Below are 18658 nucleotides of genomic sequence, written 5' to 3' on the forward strand. Positions count from 1 at the left end.
GACCTAGCTCAGGACATGACATGAATGAGATATTCAATAAATATTTATTTAGTGAATCAGTACTAGCATTGGGAACTCCTGAGAATAGAATAGTACCAGGAGGAAATTTTTGTGATTTTTTTTTTTAATTGATAAAGAATTTTAGAATATTAATCCCATAACACATTGGCACTGGTCCAGCTCCTAGTCTGTCAGTTGGAGGGAAATAAGAGCCCTTCTCTACTACCAAGTAGAAATTTTTTTATCGAAGAGGTGGTGGAAGGAGTGAGGCAGGGGAGGGGCAGAGGGAGATCTTAAGTGGGCTCGATCTCACAACCTTGAGATCATGACCTGAGCTGAAATCAAGAGTCAGATGCTTAACCAACTGAACCACCCAGATACCCCCCAAGAAGAACTTTTTTTAAATCACTTTCTTATTGGACTCTTTAGTTACAAAAGTTATAAGATTAATAATCAATAACTAATAATTATATTAAAGAACATATATAAATTTAGTTGATGATTGGTGCACCTGAGTGGCTTAGTCGGTTGAGCATCTGACTCTTGGTTTCAGCTCAGGGCATTATCTTAGGGTCAAGAGATCGGGCCGCACATCAGGCTCTGTGCTCAGCACAGGGTCTACTTAGGTTCCTCCCTCTTTGCCCCTCCTCCTGTGCTTGCTTGGTAGCTCTGTTTCTCTCAAATGAACAAATAAAATCTTTTAAAAATAAAAAATAAATAAGCCTAGTGATGATTAAGAAGCTCCTCCAATACTTTCATATTGTTCTGTGAAATAATTTGGGTGCTAGTTTCTCATCAGTTAAGTGAATACTTATGTTTCTTTTCTGTCTTTTTAGGGTTCAGAAGTTTCTGGGGTAATGTCTTCAGCTTGTGATAAAGAGTCAAAAAAGCAAGTATAACCTGTGCAGTATCTATTACTCAGTTTCCTTCAAGAACTGTTTTAGTAGTATACTGTGGTAAATAATACATTTTTCCCCATTATAGGGAACAAAGGGTGATCCTGATTTCTAAATCAGGTTATTCTGCACAAGCATCTGCAGCAGCCAGAACTGATGTTCAGCAGGTTGTTATGTATTGCAAGGAGAAACTTATTCGTGGAGAATCAGAATTTTCCTTTGAAGAGCTGAGAGCCCAGAAATACAATCAACGGAGAAAACATGAACAGTGGGGTACTTGCACTCTTATGATTTAAAATACTCTATTGTCATTTAAAATAATAACCGTTGAGTAAACTACCTTTTTAAACAGGTAACTAAGCTGAAAGAATCTGTAAAGTCTCTAGCTCATCTGTGAGAAGCCTAGAAATCTTTGTTAAATAGAAGTAGACACATTTGTCTAGGGACTCAACTGCTGTCGTGACAGCAAAGCTCAGAGTTGAAACAGCACTGATATAGATAAAATAGGTATACCAATGTTGCCTTTAGTGATATATTAAGCTTTTAAATATTATCTGTATGGGTTTGAATTTCTGAATATGGTAATTTTAAACCTATAAGTTAGTTATTTTTACTATGAAAAGATCAGGTGAGGAACTGGAATGGAGAAGAGACTGTCTAAAATCTGCAAGCATGACAAAGGAGACAGTCAGATGGAGTCCTCTGATCAAAGGGCCATGTCGTTTATGGCTATATAGCATGTCAGGTTTCATTCCTCATGGGAAAACCCGGAATGCTAACACCAACATCTGAGCTCATCTTTGCTGTAACAATGTCGACTTTAGAGAGGAAAGTGAACTTTTGTTCATTGAGGGCTTTTATACCATCTAAGCCATTTGGATAACTGCTCTGTTGGCCTTTTTTTTTTTTTTTTTTTTTGCTTACCATTTTTCACTTGTTCAACAACTGAGAGAACGGGCAGCTAACACTCATGGAGAACCCATTTTGTGTCATGCACAGATTCATTTTTCTTTCACACAGTGACCTAACGTCTCAGCCAAGGGATTTGATTTGTATGTGGGGTGGTTATGTTAAGCAGTCACAAGTGACTGCAAGTGACACTGACCTTTCAATACATTCGGCTCCTGTTTCTTTTTAGAAAACACCTAGAGATTTTAGCTCTTTTAAAAACTTCCATTTTCAAATGACTTGCAGGACCATGACTATTTTAGAAGAACTGATTGGTAGCATACTGTGCTATTACCAAATATTTTATTGATCAGTGTGTAAATTTTTATAACCTATATGCCCTGAACCTACAAGTAACCATACTTAAAGGCAGGTAAAAATTACAATTAAGAAGTAATAACACCTTTCTGTTCTGATAACCTAATACACATGAAAAAGACCAGTAAAAAAAATTGCCATCCCCAAAATAATGTTTCACTCATTTTCTGTGTATTCCTCTGATGACCTGAGTTTAAACTTTGCATGGAAACCATGTTTTCTTTCCTAAAGTAAATGAAGACAGACATTATATGAAAAGAAAAGAAGCAAATGCTTTTGAAGAACAACTGTTAAAACAGAAAATGGATGAACTTCATAAGAAATTGTATCAGGTGGTGGAGACTTCCCAGGAGAATCTGCCTGAGTTCCAGGAAAGGTCTGAGGTATGTGTGTGCTCTTTGCTGGGTGCTTCCCATGCCCAGTGGAACTGATTTCATTTTTTACTTGCTCCTTTCTGGGCCATATTTTTAGACTTAATTCTGATGCTAATGTAGCTACTACCAGCATTCCAAATTTTTACAGTTGGGCACAGAAAGATACTCAAAATGTAAAATGAGAAAAGGAAGTTACAGATTGAGTATGTTTTTATATGTACATATTTATGTTTATGTATTCATATGTGTAGTCTTTAAAAATTTTTTTGCACAGTATCTCATATAATGAGAATTTGAATGTAATTATTTCAGTAATTATCAAGATATATTTTTTTTTTTGCCATTGTTTCATGTTGGAAGGAGGAAAGGTGATGAAATTGTTAGACTCATGTATTTTCTTAAAATTATTAATGATGGGGTAAATTGAGGATAAATTTAAGGTACATAATGGTTGCTTAAACTTTCACATAGTACATATATACCTGTGATATAGGATACAATGAAGATTAACATCTTAATTTCTTCTTTTTTAGAATTTTCTTCTATTTAAGAGATTCATAGAAATGTAAATGAAAATACAGTAAATTACACATATCAGAAGTGTAAAATTTGCTAAGTTTTGACATGCATACAACCGTAAACTATCTTCACAATCAAGATAGTGAACATATATATAGGGGATCCCTGGGTGGCCCAGCAGATCAGCCCCTGCCTTCGGCCCAGGGCGTGGTCCTATAGTCCCGGGATTGAGGCCCACATCGGGCTCCCTGCATGGAGCCTGCTTCTCCCTCTGCCTCTCTCCTTCTCTCTCTCTAAAATCTGTAAAAAAAAAAAAAAAAAAAAGAGTGGACCTATACATCACCCCAAAAGTTTTCTTGCCCCTTTGTATTTGTCTTGCTTCCTGATATATTCCAAGCACACACCCTTTCATTTTCTTTTTCTTTCCTTTACTTTTTTTAAATTTGAGTATAGTTGACATACAATGTTACATGAGTTTCAAAAGTGCGAGACAGTGATTCAATTTCTCTCTATGTTATGCTATGTTCACTAGTGTAGCTCCCATCCGTTACCATACAATGCTATTAAAATGTCATCAACTATATTTCTTCCACTATATCTTTTATTCCTATGACTTAATCATTCTATAACTGAAAGCCTGTATCTCCCACTCCTCTTCATTCATTTTACCTATCCCTCTACCTCCCACCCCTCTGGCAACTGTAAGTTTGTTCTGTGTATTTGTAGGTCTGATTTGCTTTTTGTTTATTCATTTATTTTGGTTTTTAAATTCCACATATGAGTGAAATCATACAGTATTTCTCAGTCTGATTTATTTCACTTAGCACAGTAACCTCTAGGTCCATCCATGTTGTCACAAATGACATGCTCTCATCCCTATTCTATGCTTGCATAATATTCCATTATAGATACATAGATTTATCTATATATATTTCATTAGTGTTTTCATTTTTTGGATAAATAACCAGTAGTGGGATTACAAGACCATATGATATTTCTATTTTTAATTTTTTGAGGAATCTGCATACTGTTTTCCCCAGTGGCTGTGCCAATGTGCGTTTCCACCAACAGTGCATGAGGGTTCCTTTTTCTCCACAACCTTGCCAACACCTGTTGTTTCTTATGTTTGTTGATTTTAGCCATTCTGACAGATGTGAAGTGATATCTCATTATAGTTTTGATTTGCATTTCCCTGATGATAAGTATTTTTTCATGTGTCTGATGGCCATTTGTATATTTTCTTTGGAAAAATGTCTATTCAGGTCCTTTACCCACTTTTTAATCCAGTTGTTTGGTTTTTTTGGTTGAGTTGTATAAATTATTTATTTATTTTGGATATTAACCCCTTACTGGATGTATCATTTGCAAATATCTTCTCCCAGTAGATCGACTTTTTGTTTTGTTATGGTTTCCTTTGCTGTGTAAAAGCTTTTTATTATGATGCAATCCCAACAGTTTACTTTTGCTTTTGTTTCCCTTGCCTCAGGAAACATCTAAAAAAATGTTGCTATGGCCAGTGTCAGAGAAATTACTGTCTATGTTCCATTCTAGGAGTTTATGGTTTTAAGTATCAGATTTAGGTCTTTAATCCATTTTGAGTCTATTTTTGTGTGGTGTAAGAAACTGATCCAGTTTCATTCTTGTACATGTAACTTATCCAGTAATACCTTAATTTCTTACATATTTTGAAAATCCTAAAAACGCATGACCAGGGCAGCCTGGGTGGCTCAGCAGTTTTAGAGCCACCTTCCGCCCAGGGTGTGATCCTGGAGTCCTGGGATCAAGTTCCATGTCGAGCTCCCTGCATGGAGCCCGCTTCTCCCTCTGCCTGTCTCTCTGCCTCTCTTTCTCTCTGTGTGTCTCATGAATAAATAAATAAAATCGTTAAAAACATTTTTTTTTAATAAGTAAATATGCATGACCATATGATTTTATAAAAGCAGTGGAAAGATGTATATATATGTATGTATGCATGTATGTATATAGTTACATGTATATAAACGAATGTTCTTCATTGCCAATCTTGTAGTTTGCTTCTCTAGAATTTTACTGAGCATGAACAGATAAATATGTATAGAATTGAAGTTTCTATATAAATAAGACTTACTTTCTGATTTTGCTATCTAACCCATCTTACAGATCTTTCCTTGTTATTACATAGAGAACTAACTCCTTTTATTAACAGTGCAGTCTTCTGTCCTACCTTTTAGGAAGGGCATGTGTCATGTGGAAACTTACAAACCATGCTGCAGTGAGCATTCTTGTACCTGTGACATTACTTCTCTAGGAAAGATACAGAAAAGTAGAATTGCTGCTGAAGTCTGTGTACCTAAGATACTATGTATCTCCCCTCCAAAAATTTACCAGTTTACACTCACATAATAGTGAATAAAAGTATGTGTGTCTTGTATACACTTAGCTAACATTAGCTATCCTAAATATTTTCAACCATCTGTTGTGTTTTTTCCAATCACAGGTGAATTTGGACTTTAACAAAATATTTAGTGACTGTCTTTTTTTTTAAATTGATTTTGATGTACTTTGTTCCTTTTTCTGTTGGATTGTTGTATATTTTTCTTATATAGTTGGATTTCCTTTCTTATATAATTTATCTTTTCCCTAGATAGTTCCAGGAAATTATTAAAATAATTGTTTCATTATCTTCTTTTGCTATGTTTTTGTGGTACTTACTTATCAGTTATTTCTCTAGACTCTCGGAAGTATCTAGAAATAATGCTTTCGTTATGTTCAAATGCATCAGATGTGCTCTTGTTTCACTTCTTTTGGCCACATGCCTCCCAGAGCCGCCTTTCTGCCTCCAGGTTGGCCTACAAGCAAGCTGTCCTCCCCTCACTTCTCTCTACTGGTGTATCCCTGCTTATTTTATAGTTCCCATGGCATCGTTTCCTTTTATCATCCCTGTTTTGGTGGCACACAGTCTCAAAGAGATTTTTAATTTAATTTAATTATTTTAAGATTTTATTTATTTGACAAAGAGAGAGAGAGAAAGCATGAGCAAGGGGAGAGGGAGGAAGAGAGGGAAAAGCAGAGCCTGATGCAGGGCTTATTCCCAGGACCCTGGGATCATGACCTGAGCTGAAGGCAGATGCTTAACCAACTGAGCCACTCAGGTACCCCCCAAAGAATTTTTTTTTAAATTCACAGTGATTTTTTTTTTAATATTCACATGAATATTGATTTTTTTGAGATCACTTGCATGTCTAAAGCATCTTCTAGCCTCCCACTTGGGCAATAATTTGGCTGGGCATGATGTTCTGGAAGGAAATCAATTTTTTGGGTGTTCCTGCTTTTAGCTCTACTTTCACTTCCATTCTGAGATGTAGCTAAATATATGAGCTTTTCCACAAATCAGCTTTCTCTGCCTGCTATTTCAGGTGTTAGAATTTTTTTGTTATCCTTTTGGGGAGGTTTCAGAGGGAGTAGATGAAAAAGCATATGTTTAAGCCACTGTCTTTAACCAAAAGCCTCCCTGCATCGGACTTTGTGTTTTGATAGCATAAGGATATATTTCCCAAATGTGTTACCACCTGCCCCTACATTTATTGAGCAACTTAGCCTTGCCCCATTGACTGAAAATACCTTTATCGCATACTAATTTTTAATATACACAATCAGTTTCTAAAATGTCTGTACCTTTGTTTTGGTTAATATAAGGTTTCTTCTTGATGATTCCATATTGTACATTTACCATAGCTTTGTTGTAAGTTTTGATATCTGGTATAGAAAGTGTGATTGTTCTTTTTCAAAATAATTCTTCAGAATTGAATATTATGATTATTTTTAATCTTTTAGTTTGGTAGTGAGAAAATGGAATAGATCATTTCTAATTATTTTTTTGATAACTAGTAAAGGTGAACTTTTTATATTTTGTCCATTTGTTTATGAAATAACTATTTTTACCCTAGATATTTAGTGCTTTTCTTAACCATTTGTGAGAATATTTTCTTATGCTGAGGAATTAATAACTCTTGTATCCTTTAACTTTTTATTTATTTTTTTCCTTTAACTTTTTAACATAAAAGTGCACGGTAACAGTCTAAGTACATGTAAGTAGAAAAACAAAGGTTTTTAGGTTAAGAGCTTGGTAACCTTCCCATTGTGATCCATCCTTTTGTGGCAGCTATTATTGCAATTTATATTCACATTTTCTATCCATTCAAGAGAAAATAGTTGCCAGGTGTATTTTAATGGAAGGAATACCATTATGAGCATTTGATGACATTGATTCATTGGTCCTTTCCCAAAATTAAGAGATATAAGATAGTTCTTAAATACTGATAAAACTGTAGGGGCTGGTTATTTCAGTGGCTAGAAGTATGAGCTGCCAGTTGTATCTGTGGTTAAGAAGCTACAGAAGCAAAAAAAAAAAATAAGTAAGTAAAAATAAATTAAAAAAAAAAAAAAAAAAGCTACAGAAGCATCCATCATGTAAAGTGGTCTTTGTTGTTGTTGGCTGTTTATTTCAGAATACCTGTAGGGGGGATGGAGATACAAGGGGAAAGGAAGCCACTGAAGACTGATACCATTCTTTGAAAAGCTGTAGTACTTAATTAGTAATATCCTGGATTTAATTGGCTGCGGTATTTTTGTTTGTTTGTTTGTTTGTGTGCTTAACATGAAAGGTTAATCCAGCATCTATGGGGCCAAGCGTAAGCCCCCAGCAGGAACTGAGAGTTCCATCTCTTCCAGCCATCAATCATGAGACCTCAAAGAACATAGGAGAGAAACCCAGAGAGGCGACTCCTGTTATTCCTCCTATGGCAAATGCTGTCACTGCTGCTTTCGTGTCCCCAGCCATCAGCCAGAGTCTCTTTCCTCCTGTTCCTTTGCCAGCTCAACCAGTGACAGACTCCATGTTTACAGAGGCCAGAAAAGATGCCAGGTAAGGCAAAGGTAGTCCTCGAGACGATAGCTACATGAATGGCATTTGTTAGCTTCTTTAACATGTTCTGCAGTGTCAAGAACAGTATGTAAAAGATGAGTGCTTCCTGTTTTTAAAATAATTTTTAGATGGGCATGTTGTTGAAAAACCATGTTACCACAATACCCCAAATCTTTCAGACTTAGTACTCTAATTTTTTTTTTAGGGTATTTACTTCATTTCATACTTTAACCTTGAATTAAAAATTTTCAGTGAACTGAAACTTAACAATCTTTTTCTAACTGGAAAGTATTCAGTTATTAAACTGAAATTGCCTTTCCTGCTGGCTTTAACTGAATACATGTAGTTATTATTCCTGTCCAGACAGTCTCTTGACATGTGTTCTCATAATCCTTCTGTCTTCACCAGGAGCAATTGGGGATTCATATCTATTACACAATATGCCAAAATCTTACCTTTTTCCTCAATTTTGAAGCATTTTCCTATACTTCAGAAATTATAATTAATGTTACAATAACTTGCTCTGTTTAAATTTTTACCTTTAGTGACTTTGGCATGCTCCCTTTACACAGAACAATTCTATTGATCCATTAGGAAAAAAATGAGAGCTACTGTGTAACTTTGACCCTCTTCTTGAGCTAAACTCCTTAGCATAGGTTATGATTTACAAGTACTAGTTCTTTAAGACTAAATTTTATCAATGATTTCTCCTGAAAATAAGATTTAAAATGCTTTTTCACTCAGGTTACAATAATAATTCAGACCTGTGTTGTACAGTATATTTAAAAAAAAGAACTGTTGTGTCATTGGGGGCTATGACTTCATTAGTTCTTTATCATTAATGCAATTATAAAATAATAAAAACAGGAGAGCAGTTAACAGGCCCAAAGAGATATTGAATGTCTAACTGCCCCTGCAGATGGAGAAACCAGACCCAGTTGACCCTATAAAACTGTGAAACGAAACTCTTTAATCTATTGAACACTTAGATCTCAGTCAGAAGCAACTGAGATTGACCCTGATCCTGGCCCAGGCAAGGGACCTAATGGACCCCTCTGATACTCTATTTAGCCAAGACAGCTTACCATGGCAGAGAAAAGGTGCCTTTATCTAGAATCTCAAATAAAAACTAATGTTTTTAAGGCAGTTTAGTGGGGATTTGTAAAATTAAGTGTGTTGTACTTTTTACTTTATATCCTAGCATGGTCCCTGCTAAGGGAATTCTAACAATGTTAAATCGATGAAGTCCACTGTCATGATTGTACTTCAAACCATGATATAAATGTCTTTTGTGCCATTTTTTAAACTTCTCAATAACTCCTAAAGTCTGAAGAACCAGAAGATTCGTGGCTACTGGTTCATCACATGAGAGGTGGCCCATGCAGCTAAAGCATGCAAGTGCTTCCCATAACATGACTCTGGCTAGCTGCACTGGGCACCTAGGCCTGGACCTGGGTGTGAGTCCCTTAGCCTATGTAATAAATAGGATCGTTTGAATTGGAAGCCATTCTGCCCTACCACATATAGGAACGATCATCATGATGTTAAAATACAGGCCCACTGTGTCAAGCAAACATGTGGTACCTGGCCTTTACCTCAAAAGGAAATGAAAGAAAAAAAAATGTTTCGTTTACTTACACTATAGACCTAAGCACTTCCATCTGTATTTTAAGAACAGGCTTGTAATTGCAGACTTTTTCACTGTTCTTTTTTGAGAATTAGTATATCTCAAGAGTTTTCTCTTTCAGATGTGTGACTAAAAGTACTCATGAATTCAAGCCACAGAGCAGAGCAGAGATAAAAGAAGGTAATATTTAATTATAGTAAGTTTGTTCCTGACCTTTTTGCCTAGAATCCTGCAGGTCACTGAGAGACCGGTTTGGTGGCAGTGGCTCATAGAGACTTCAAATCTTAATGAACTTAGGTGTTCACTTTCCTATTCTTAGCATTTAATGATTAGGTAAGCCCCAGGCCATCTCAAGTAGAGTAGAAATCCACTTCCTGGGATCCCTGGGTGGCGCAGCGGTTTGGCGCCTGCCTTTGGCCCAGGGCGCGATCCTGGAGACCCGGGATCGAATCCCACGTCAGGCTCCCGGTGCATGGAGCCTGCTTCTCCCTCTGCCTGTGTCTCTGCCTCTCTCTCTCTCTGTGTGACTATCATAAATAAATAAAAATTAAAAAAAAAAAAAAATAAAAAAAAAAAAGAAATCCACTTCCTGATTACATCTTATTAATTAGAATCCTTTGGAAACTTGATTTGTGAAACCTTTTTTATTAAATTTCTCAGCAGATTTATCAAAAACAAGAGTCATCTTTAATATATTGTGAGGTAGGGGAGGTAATTAAAAGTTTAGTTAGGAGTATTATACTTTGTTAGAGGCATTTGCATAAAAGGTAAGTTTTATGAACAAAATAAGATACCTTGATTGTGTATTGATTTCCCCCCCATCTGACTTTGGCATCCTCTCCGGTGACAGCCTAGCGGGGAGCAAACCTGCTTGAAACAGCTGATAACCCCCGCATTTAACCAAGACTTCCTGAACACTTGCGAGATGCCAGGCATATTCTGGTACTTAGGGACACAGTCATGAACAGAAAGAACAAACCGCCCTCCCCTCCCTCCAAGGCAGAGGAGTAAAGAAAGTGTTGGGTGGAGGGGATTAAGGTTTCAGAGGTGACCAGAAAAGATGCTCACAAGGAAAATGATATTTTGGATAAAATCTCGAAGGAGGGAACTGCCTATGCAGCTAGCTTGGACAACCTGTTTCAGGCAAAGGGAAGAGCAAGTACAGAGCCCCGAGGCAGGACTCTGATGGCTCCACAGCAAAAGAGGCCGAGAGGTGGCTAGAGTGAATCGGAGGAGAAGGAGGGCGGGGAGGTCTGAGTGAACATGCTCAGGTTTTGTGGGGCCTTGGGTGCTATTGTCTGGACTCTAGCTGAGTAAGATGGAAAGCCAATCTTAAGATTCATGGTGTAACTCTAAACCTCTATTTCTGGGATCCCTGGGTGGCGCAGCGGTTTGGCGCCTGCCTTTGGCCCCAGGGCGCGATCCTGGAGACCCGGGATCGAATCCCATGTCGGGCTCCCGGTGCATGGAGCCTGCTTCTCCCTCTGCCTATGTCTCTGCTTCTCTCTCTCTCACTGTGTGCCTATCATAAATAAATAAAAACTAAAAAAAAAATAAAAAATAAACCTCTATTTCTTGGGATATAGTAGAGTGAAAGGTACTAGTTATGACAACCTGCTACATTTGATAATGATCTTAGACCAAGCCACTTAATCTCTATGAATTTTCATGTCTTTCTGTAAAAGGATAATTGTACCTTACCTACCTCATGAGAATATTATAAAAATAAAAATGAGAGCTATGCAAGTACTGTAATAACAGAAGTCCTTAGTGATAATTATCAGCAATAATAAAATGTTTTGATTATAATAAGTTTCTTAAATTGTGTCCCTTCTAAATCACTCTGATTTCTCTACTGGTAATGCATGTTGCCCCATTTCTTTTATAGGGTCTGAAACACATAAGGTTGTTAACGCAGGTTCTTTTCATACAACTCCAAACACGTCGCTGGGAACGGTTCAGGCGACCCCATCCAGGGTGCAGCCATCACCCACCGTACACACAAAAGAAGCATTAGGTAAAGCCTTTGGTTTGAGTGTGTAGCATCTGGCAACAAATTAATGAAAGCACTTTCCCACTCATGTTTACAGTTACTCTTTTTATTCTTCTAAGGTTTCATCATGAATATGTTTCAGGCTCCTACACTTCCTGATATTTCTGATGACAAGGATGAATGGCCATCTCTAGATCAAAATGAAGATGCATTTGAGGCCCAGTTTCAAAGTAATACTTTATTTAAACGCTACTAGGTACAGGCATTGTGGGTGGTTGCCACAGAAAATATCAAGGATTTATACAAGAAATTGCCCTTCCCTTGATTAGCTTGTCATAGAAGGGCAGGGAATGAATGAAATACAAAAAACACAACAGAGTTTGAAAAGGTACTCAGTGTTTGTCATAGATTTGTTTTGTTTCTTAAAAGTAAGTACTACAGAAGGACAGAATCCTGGTAAGGGATGGCCAGGAAAACCTGAACGCTCGAGGTGTGACTTGAGCCTTCCCCGGTAGAGGAATGTCCTGGGTGGAGTGTTGGGGCCCACATTTGTTTAGAGTCCCAGGTTTCATGCTGGAAGCCAGAGAGAGAGATCATGATAAAGATAAATAGGATACTTAGACTCGGGAGACCTTGGAATAGAAAGTGAAGAGGTTAATTCTTTCTTATAGAAAATGGGAAAGAAGGCCGCAGAGAGCTTTTTTTTCATCATTGGGTGACAAGAGCAGTGTTTTAAGAGAATGATGAATACTACGCTTTGCATGTAGCAGGAACTCAAGACCTAGAGGCTTGAGAGTTAAACACTGTGACCATGGTTAAGTCACTTCATCTCACTACAAAGTGACTTATCTCATTACCTAGTATTTGAAAAATGTGTCAGTTCTTTTCTGAAAGCTGTTATTCCATTATCTTATTTGTAGGTTAAGTTAAGCATAAACCTTAGCGTTTTTTTCCTACTATATTAATAAAATGCTACTATTTACTCCAATGCAGAAAATGCAAGTTCTTCTGGGGCTTGGGGAGTCAATAAGATCATCTCCTCTTTGTCATCTGCTTTTCCTGTGTTTGAAGATGGAAACAAAGAAAATTATGGGTAAAGAAACATTTGGTTATAGTTTTCTCCTGTGTTCACCTGAAGAAACAACTAGCCAGTTTTTCCTCCAGTGTTAGAAGAAAGAGAGATGGTGGATTGGGGGAGATATCTCTTGTCACAGTGACATGAAATGCTTCAGAGCTTCCTCTGAGACTTGAGGTAGTGAGAAAATGTGGCCTGCTGATCAAATGGTCTGTGTCTCAGTGCCAGCTCTGCTGCTGGTGAGCCTTTTAATCCTGTGATGGGAAGATTGTTGCTGAAGATCTTCTCTAGATCTGCATTGCTACACAGGAGTTACAAGAAAGCAGACCTTCCATAGCAAAAGCATGTGTTGACAGGAAAACAATATGGTTATAAATTATCAGAGAATTGAGGGGTTCTATAGATTTGAAATTGTATTAGGTGTAAATGAGTTTACCAGTACAAGTATCCATACATGCTCTGTTTATTATATTTGTAGGATTGTTACAGAAAAGGAAGTGTCTTATATTGAGTCATGCTGCAGAGAGATGTTTCAAGCTGAAAGACATTACATTAGGGCGCCATATGTGGGAGTAGAGGGGGTAACTCCAGCAATTTTCAGTTTACAGTTTAAACCATGGAAAGAGAGGTGGCAGTATGAATTAAGAGTATCATGATGTAGAAGAGATTCATCTTGAAGTAGAAAGGAAATAGTCTGACCAGCTCTCAGGGAAATTCCATGGCTAGACCTAGTCCTAGAGATAAGAAATAAAATATATGGCATCCATGACATTCTCTTGGCCGTGGCCCTACCTCTTTTTTTGTTCTTAAAATTTATAACTTCGTGTAGTAGAGATTTTATATTTTTCTACCCTCTCTTAAGTTACTGTAAATCTATTTTTATGTACATAGTCAAGTTAATTCCATTTGCACTCAGTGTTCTTACAACTACTGTGTCAAAGTAAGGAATGTGTATGTAAGTATTAACTAATTAAATAGGATAAGTGGACAATATTTCTAACAGTCTCAAGTGGTAGTATTTCCTTTAGTATATTACAATTTATAATTTTACAAATCTTTCCTTAGATTACCACAGCCTAAAAATAAACCCGCAGGAGCCAGGACCTTTGGAGAACGCTCTGTAAGCAGATTTCTTTCAAAACCCAATGTAAGTACCTCACTGCTTCATCCATGAAATGGATCTTACAGTTCTTTCCTCTTCATTTTACCAAGTGATATGGCAATCAAATGAGATAGTGTATGTAAAACAATGCTGGAAAATACAAAGTTATATGAAGAGTGGGTTTTGGGGAACAGTATGCTAATTATTTGAGTATCGATTTTGTATCACACACTATGACAGATAAAGAAACTAAATAATGATAGGATCCTGACCCTCAAAGCCTTCCCTTGTGGCAGGAGGAACAAGTAGGGGATATATTTTTTTCCGAGACCCAAGAAGTAAGGCCTACAATGGAATATGAGAAAAACCAACAAGTCTGAATTAAACTGAACTAGTTCATCATCAGCATAACTCAGCAGACAAGTGTCAGCAGTGGACTGGCCCAAAGCATTCTTCTGTCACAGCAACAATTGTATCCAACCCGTATGCAGCTTCCACTCTAGCCCTGAGTGTAACCACGTGATGTGCTTTCTCCACTCACTCCTACCCAGCCCTCTGGCTGTGATATATTAGAGAGCAGTACTGGAAAGCTGTACTAAAACCTGGCTCATAGTTTGAATTCCCCAGGGGATTCTTTTGAATGAATTATCACTCAGTTCACTAATACTTCTGATGAACTTCTTGACCTTCTTAAAAACTTCAAATAATGGACTGAATATATAAAAACTATGTACTATATAAGCCATGGGTGGCACCTTATTAGCAAGTGAATGGTTTTGCCAAGTACAATTTTGACTCAGCAGCTTCTGTCTTTGTGTACTGATTCTAAAATGTGACCATTGCATTTTTGGAGAAATAGCTAATTCTGGGGCTGAAGAAGGAAAATACAAGATGAGCCTAGAGCATCTTGTGGTGCCAGAAAGTAAGAAAGTGCTTTAAAAAAAAAAGATGGCCTAATAAAAGAACTCAGGAGGCAAGCTGAATAAGCCCATGGCCAAACCTGGCACAATTCAAATAAGAAAATAAGTAGAATAAGGTAGTATTGGATTATAACCTTAGAAACAAAATAAATATCTGTATTGATATAAACAAATGGGAGAGAGGACAAAATAAACCTTCCTTACAGAAGAATTGTAGGTAATAAATGTAGAAGGAATGAATGATAATAGAAAATCACCACTGGAACACCATAGTAATCCTTGTTTCAGGCAAGATCCACAGGGAATGCTAAAATTCTAAAATTAATGAGTGAAACTTTAAGAAGAAGCATGATATTTGAACTATCTCACCCAAATTATTAATGTGGTGGTTTTAACATATGTCCACAAATACTTTAATATCCCTCCTTCCAGGAGGTGAATCTTAATTTACCTCCCTTTAAGTATAGGCTAGACCATGTAGGCTTCTGACAAATAAGGGTCAGAAAGGGAAAAACAGTTCCTCGTAGAGGAGAAACGTAACACATACTACCTTTACCAGGTGATTGGTTAACCTTATCAGTAATAAGTTGTGTTGATATCATGTACCCCTAATGTGATGTAATAAGAAAGGCCACTTTACCCCTGATATTCTTCCCTGAAATCTATATCCCACTCTAAACATGAGAAAAGGCCAAAATTAAACCCAGATGGGAGAGACATAGCTCCTGACCAGTATTCAGAAATGTCCATGTAAGAAACACTGGGACAGACCAATAAACTGGCACAAGTTTGAGGAGACCCAAAAAGACATGACAACTAAATCAACGTGGCGTCCTGGACTGGAGCCAGAAACAGAGAAAGGATATGAGTGGGAAAAGGATGAAATCCAGATAGCATCTAGAGTTAGTAGGATTGTTTAGTTTTTACAAATGCGCCAGGATTCTGTAAGATGCTAATAACATCAGAGGGAGTTTGACAAAGTGCACGTGGAAACTCTGTATGATCTTCGTAACTCCTCTGTAATTCTAGACTTTTCAAATTAAAAAAAAAAAAAGTAAAAATTGGAAAATAAAATGCAACCCTTGAATACAGTGTGACTGCACTGGGGTGTGTTAAAGATGAAGTGTCCTGCTTCTGGGGAAAACAGAACTCTGATGTCCTTGACTTTGTGTTAGCCAGGGGTGACATCTATTTCCTCTGTAATTCCTCATTTTTAAAAATCTTAAATAGTATCAATGAGTTAAATTTTGTTGCTAGGACAGGGAGATTGTTTCTTTTTTTTTTCAGTTCATCTTTTGTTGTAGGAAGTACCTCACACTGAAGAGTTTTCCGATGACTCAACCGTCTGGGGTGTCCGCTGCAACAAAACCCTGGCACCGAGTCCGAAGAGCCCTGGACACTTCACAGCTGCCGCACAGCTTGCATCCACACCTTTCCACAGACCACCAACAGATTTAGTGCCTGCTCTGGAGGATAAAGGTGTGTGTCACACCACTTGAGTGTCTTGTCTTCTGCCACCTTCAATTCATTCAGGATTACATTTTCTTCTTAGAGATTCCAAATGGAAGTTTAAAGATCATCAAGAGGAAATTTAAAATCCATTTACTTATCATTGCCTGTATGAGTTTTTCTTTTGGCATACTGTTTTCCGAAAGTCTATGCATTTTAGAAACTTAGTAACTTAGATTATAGATAGAACGGGAGAAAAAAACCTATAGAAGCATTTAAAGGCAGATATACAAAGTCCAACCCATTTATATAGGATATAGGTTTATGCTATGTTTACTGCAAACTACATGGCCGGGACAGACAGGTTATTTGAATGCTAAAAATATTGAACATTTCTATTTTAAGAGTAGCAAATAGCAAATTTTAATCCTTGGTATATGTCTACAAATTTTATTACTTTAGAGTTGTAGCCAAGTACTACATTCAGGAATTTCCTATTTTCTTCTTATTTTTTTTTTTAATGACGAACTTTAAGAGAGTAATGATAAAATGCAGATAGTTCTTATTTCCCCTAAACACAACACTCCTACATCAAAGTCTATCTGAATTGAACCTTAATACATGACATTGCCATTGAGCACAGATAATTAATTATTACCTATTAAGTACCAACCTACAAAATATATTGACAATAAGGTCTGGGACCATTTTACCATTTTGATGAGTTTTTTCCTAGACAAACTCCATCATTACTGACACTTTAATTAAAAAGAGTAATTGTTCCTCCAAGCAATATAATGAAAGAACTGCCAAAGAATTTCACTCCCCTACATGGAATCACATTTTAATAAGTCGAACTTGTAGACCTAAAAATTTTTAACTAAGGAGTAAAAAGTTTTTCTTAGAGTACTAAACCAGTATGTTACCTTTCTTTTCTGGATTTTAAAGGAGAGTTCAGTTGATACTTGGACAATTGCTAAATGCCATCATAAGCTTGCTATTTTAACAAAAAAATTTGGGAAAACTAGTTTAATCAGTTGAGTCAGAGAGTCAATATTGGCTGTTCTTGGAGTATTTGCACTTTGGTTGGATAAATAGAAGCTAATGTTCTAGTGCTAAAAAATATTAGCACCTGTTTGGTGACACAATATCTGATAAAATTCAGTTCAGTCTAATACTGGGCTATTTATAGTATTGTGTGTATATATATAGAGTATATATACTCCATAGTACCACCTATGTAGTTTATCTTTCCGCAGATAAACTTTTTGTTTTTAGTTAAAAGGAGTGATGTTAAGAATTGCCAGGTATCTTCCTCATGTAAACACCCTAAATTAGTTTAGTCAACTAAATGCTAACCGACTTAATACTAAATATAAATAAAGCAGTTAGATAGACAGTAAGACACTCAATAAATCTCTGCTCTCCAGAAGCATTCCAGTGTTTGACTCTCCATGTCCTTGTCATCAGGTTCTCCTAAAGCATGGTGTGCCCTCCACCCATACCAGTAACCTCCACAGGCTGGTCATCCTGCCCACAGTAGACCTGCCATCCTTTGGACCCTTTTCTCTTGAAGGATTGGATGTATAAAGTTGAAGTGCTCACAAAAAAATTTTTTAGTGATTTTTTTCCCCCACTTTAAAAATATTAAGGAAAATTTTACTGTGGAACACTATTTTGAAATTATAATGAAAGTCATTGTAAAAAGGAATTCTGGACTTTATAACCATATAAAATCATATGCATGCATAATATCTCTCTAATTTTCTACATATTTCAGAAAATGTGGCAGCAAGAGAGTGTACCCATGTGACTTTGGATTCTCGTGAAGAAAACGTAGAACCCTCAAAAGAGAGAAAGTTCAGGTATTGTGAGGTGTGCATGGTTCTGTCATTCCACCGTCACTCTGGCTTTGCTTTTAGTATGTAGTGGAATATGTAATTCCAACACTTTGAGGCACATGAGATTTTATTGACTTGTAGGTAGAAGCCAGAAAGTAGGTACTCTCTAGAGATATACATACAGTGATAAACCTCATCAGTGGATATGTCAGGGCAGTGAGAGAAGCAGCAGAGTCTCTGTGAGAGTGGTTCCCATGACTGACTTGTACTCATTTTGAGAACAGAACTGCACAGACTCTTACCAGCCGAAGACCCTGACATGTAAGGACTATTGTAGAGCTGAACAAACACATATTTGTTTCTTTAGACCCATTCTAATTGAGAAAAGCAATAACTTTCCTTTAAGAGGAAGCCAATAGAATGTTTAAGCCTCTAAGCTACTTATACAAAATCCAGGTGTAGCATACATAAGTGCTTTGCAGAAGTAAAGTTCCACTGTATTTGATCAAGTCCAGTGAATGTAACAGACACGGAAAGTAACTGTAATCTTTTGAGTATTTATTATATTCCATTGTAATGCTGATATTTTTTATGTACTGTATCCTTTAATTAATCCTTATGGTAAATTTATTTTTTTTTAAGATTTTTATTTATTTGAGACCCATTGAGAGAGAGAGAGAGAGAGATAGAGAG

The 18658-nt window shown here is 36.8% G+C and overlaps 1 protein-coding gene across 1 annotated transcript in view; it reads left to right on the top strand.

The window, feature by feature from the left end:
• The window catches only part of BUB1 (BUB1 mitotic checkpoint serine/threonine kinase), a 42172-nt gene that overhangs the window by 8818 nt on the left and 14696 nt on the right, over positions 1-18658 (top strand). The window contains exons 7-17 of the mRNA XM_041755915.1: positions 837-889; positions 985-1169; positions 2394-2545; positions 7699-7958; positions 9707-9765; positions 11474-11602; positions 11698-11808; positions 12572-12671; positions 13719-13800; positions 15980-16154; positions 17905-17989. Coding sequence (XP_041611849.1) covers positions 837-889; positions 985-1169; positions 2394-2545; positions 7699-7958; positions 9707-9765; positions 11474-11602; positions 11698-11808; positions 12572-12671; positions 13719-13800; positions 15980-16154; positions 17905-17989 — 1391 coding nt within the window. The remainder of the gene's footprint in view (positions 1-836; positions 890-984; positions 1170-2393; positions 2546-7698; positions 7959-9706; positions 9766-11473; positions 11603-11697; positions 11809-12571; positions 12672-13718; positions 13801-15979; positions 16155-17904; positions 17990-18658) is intronic.

This window comes from Vulpes lagopus, chromosome 5 (genome assembly GCF_018345385.1).
Source record: "Vulpes lagopus strain Blue_001 chromosome 5, ASM1834538v1, whole genome shotgun sequence".
Taxonomy (NCBI): Eukaryota; Metazoa; Chordata; class Mammalia; order Carnivora; family Canidae; genus Vulpes; species Vulpes lagopus.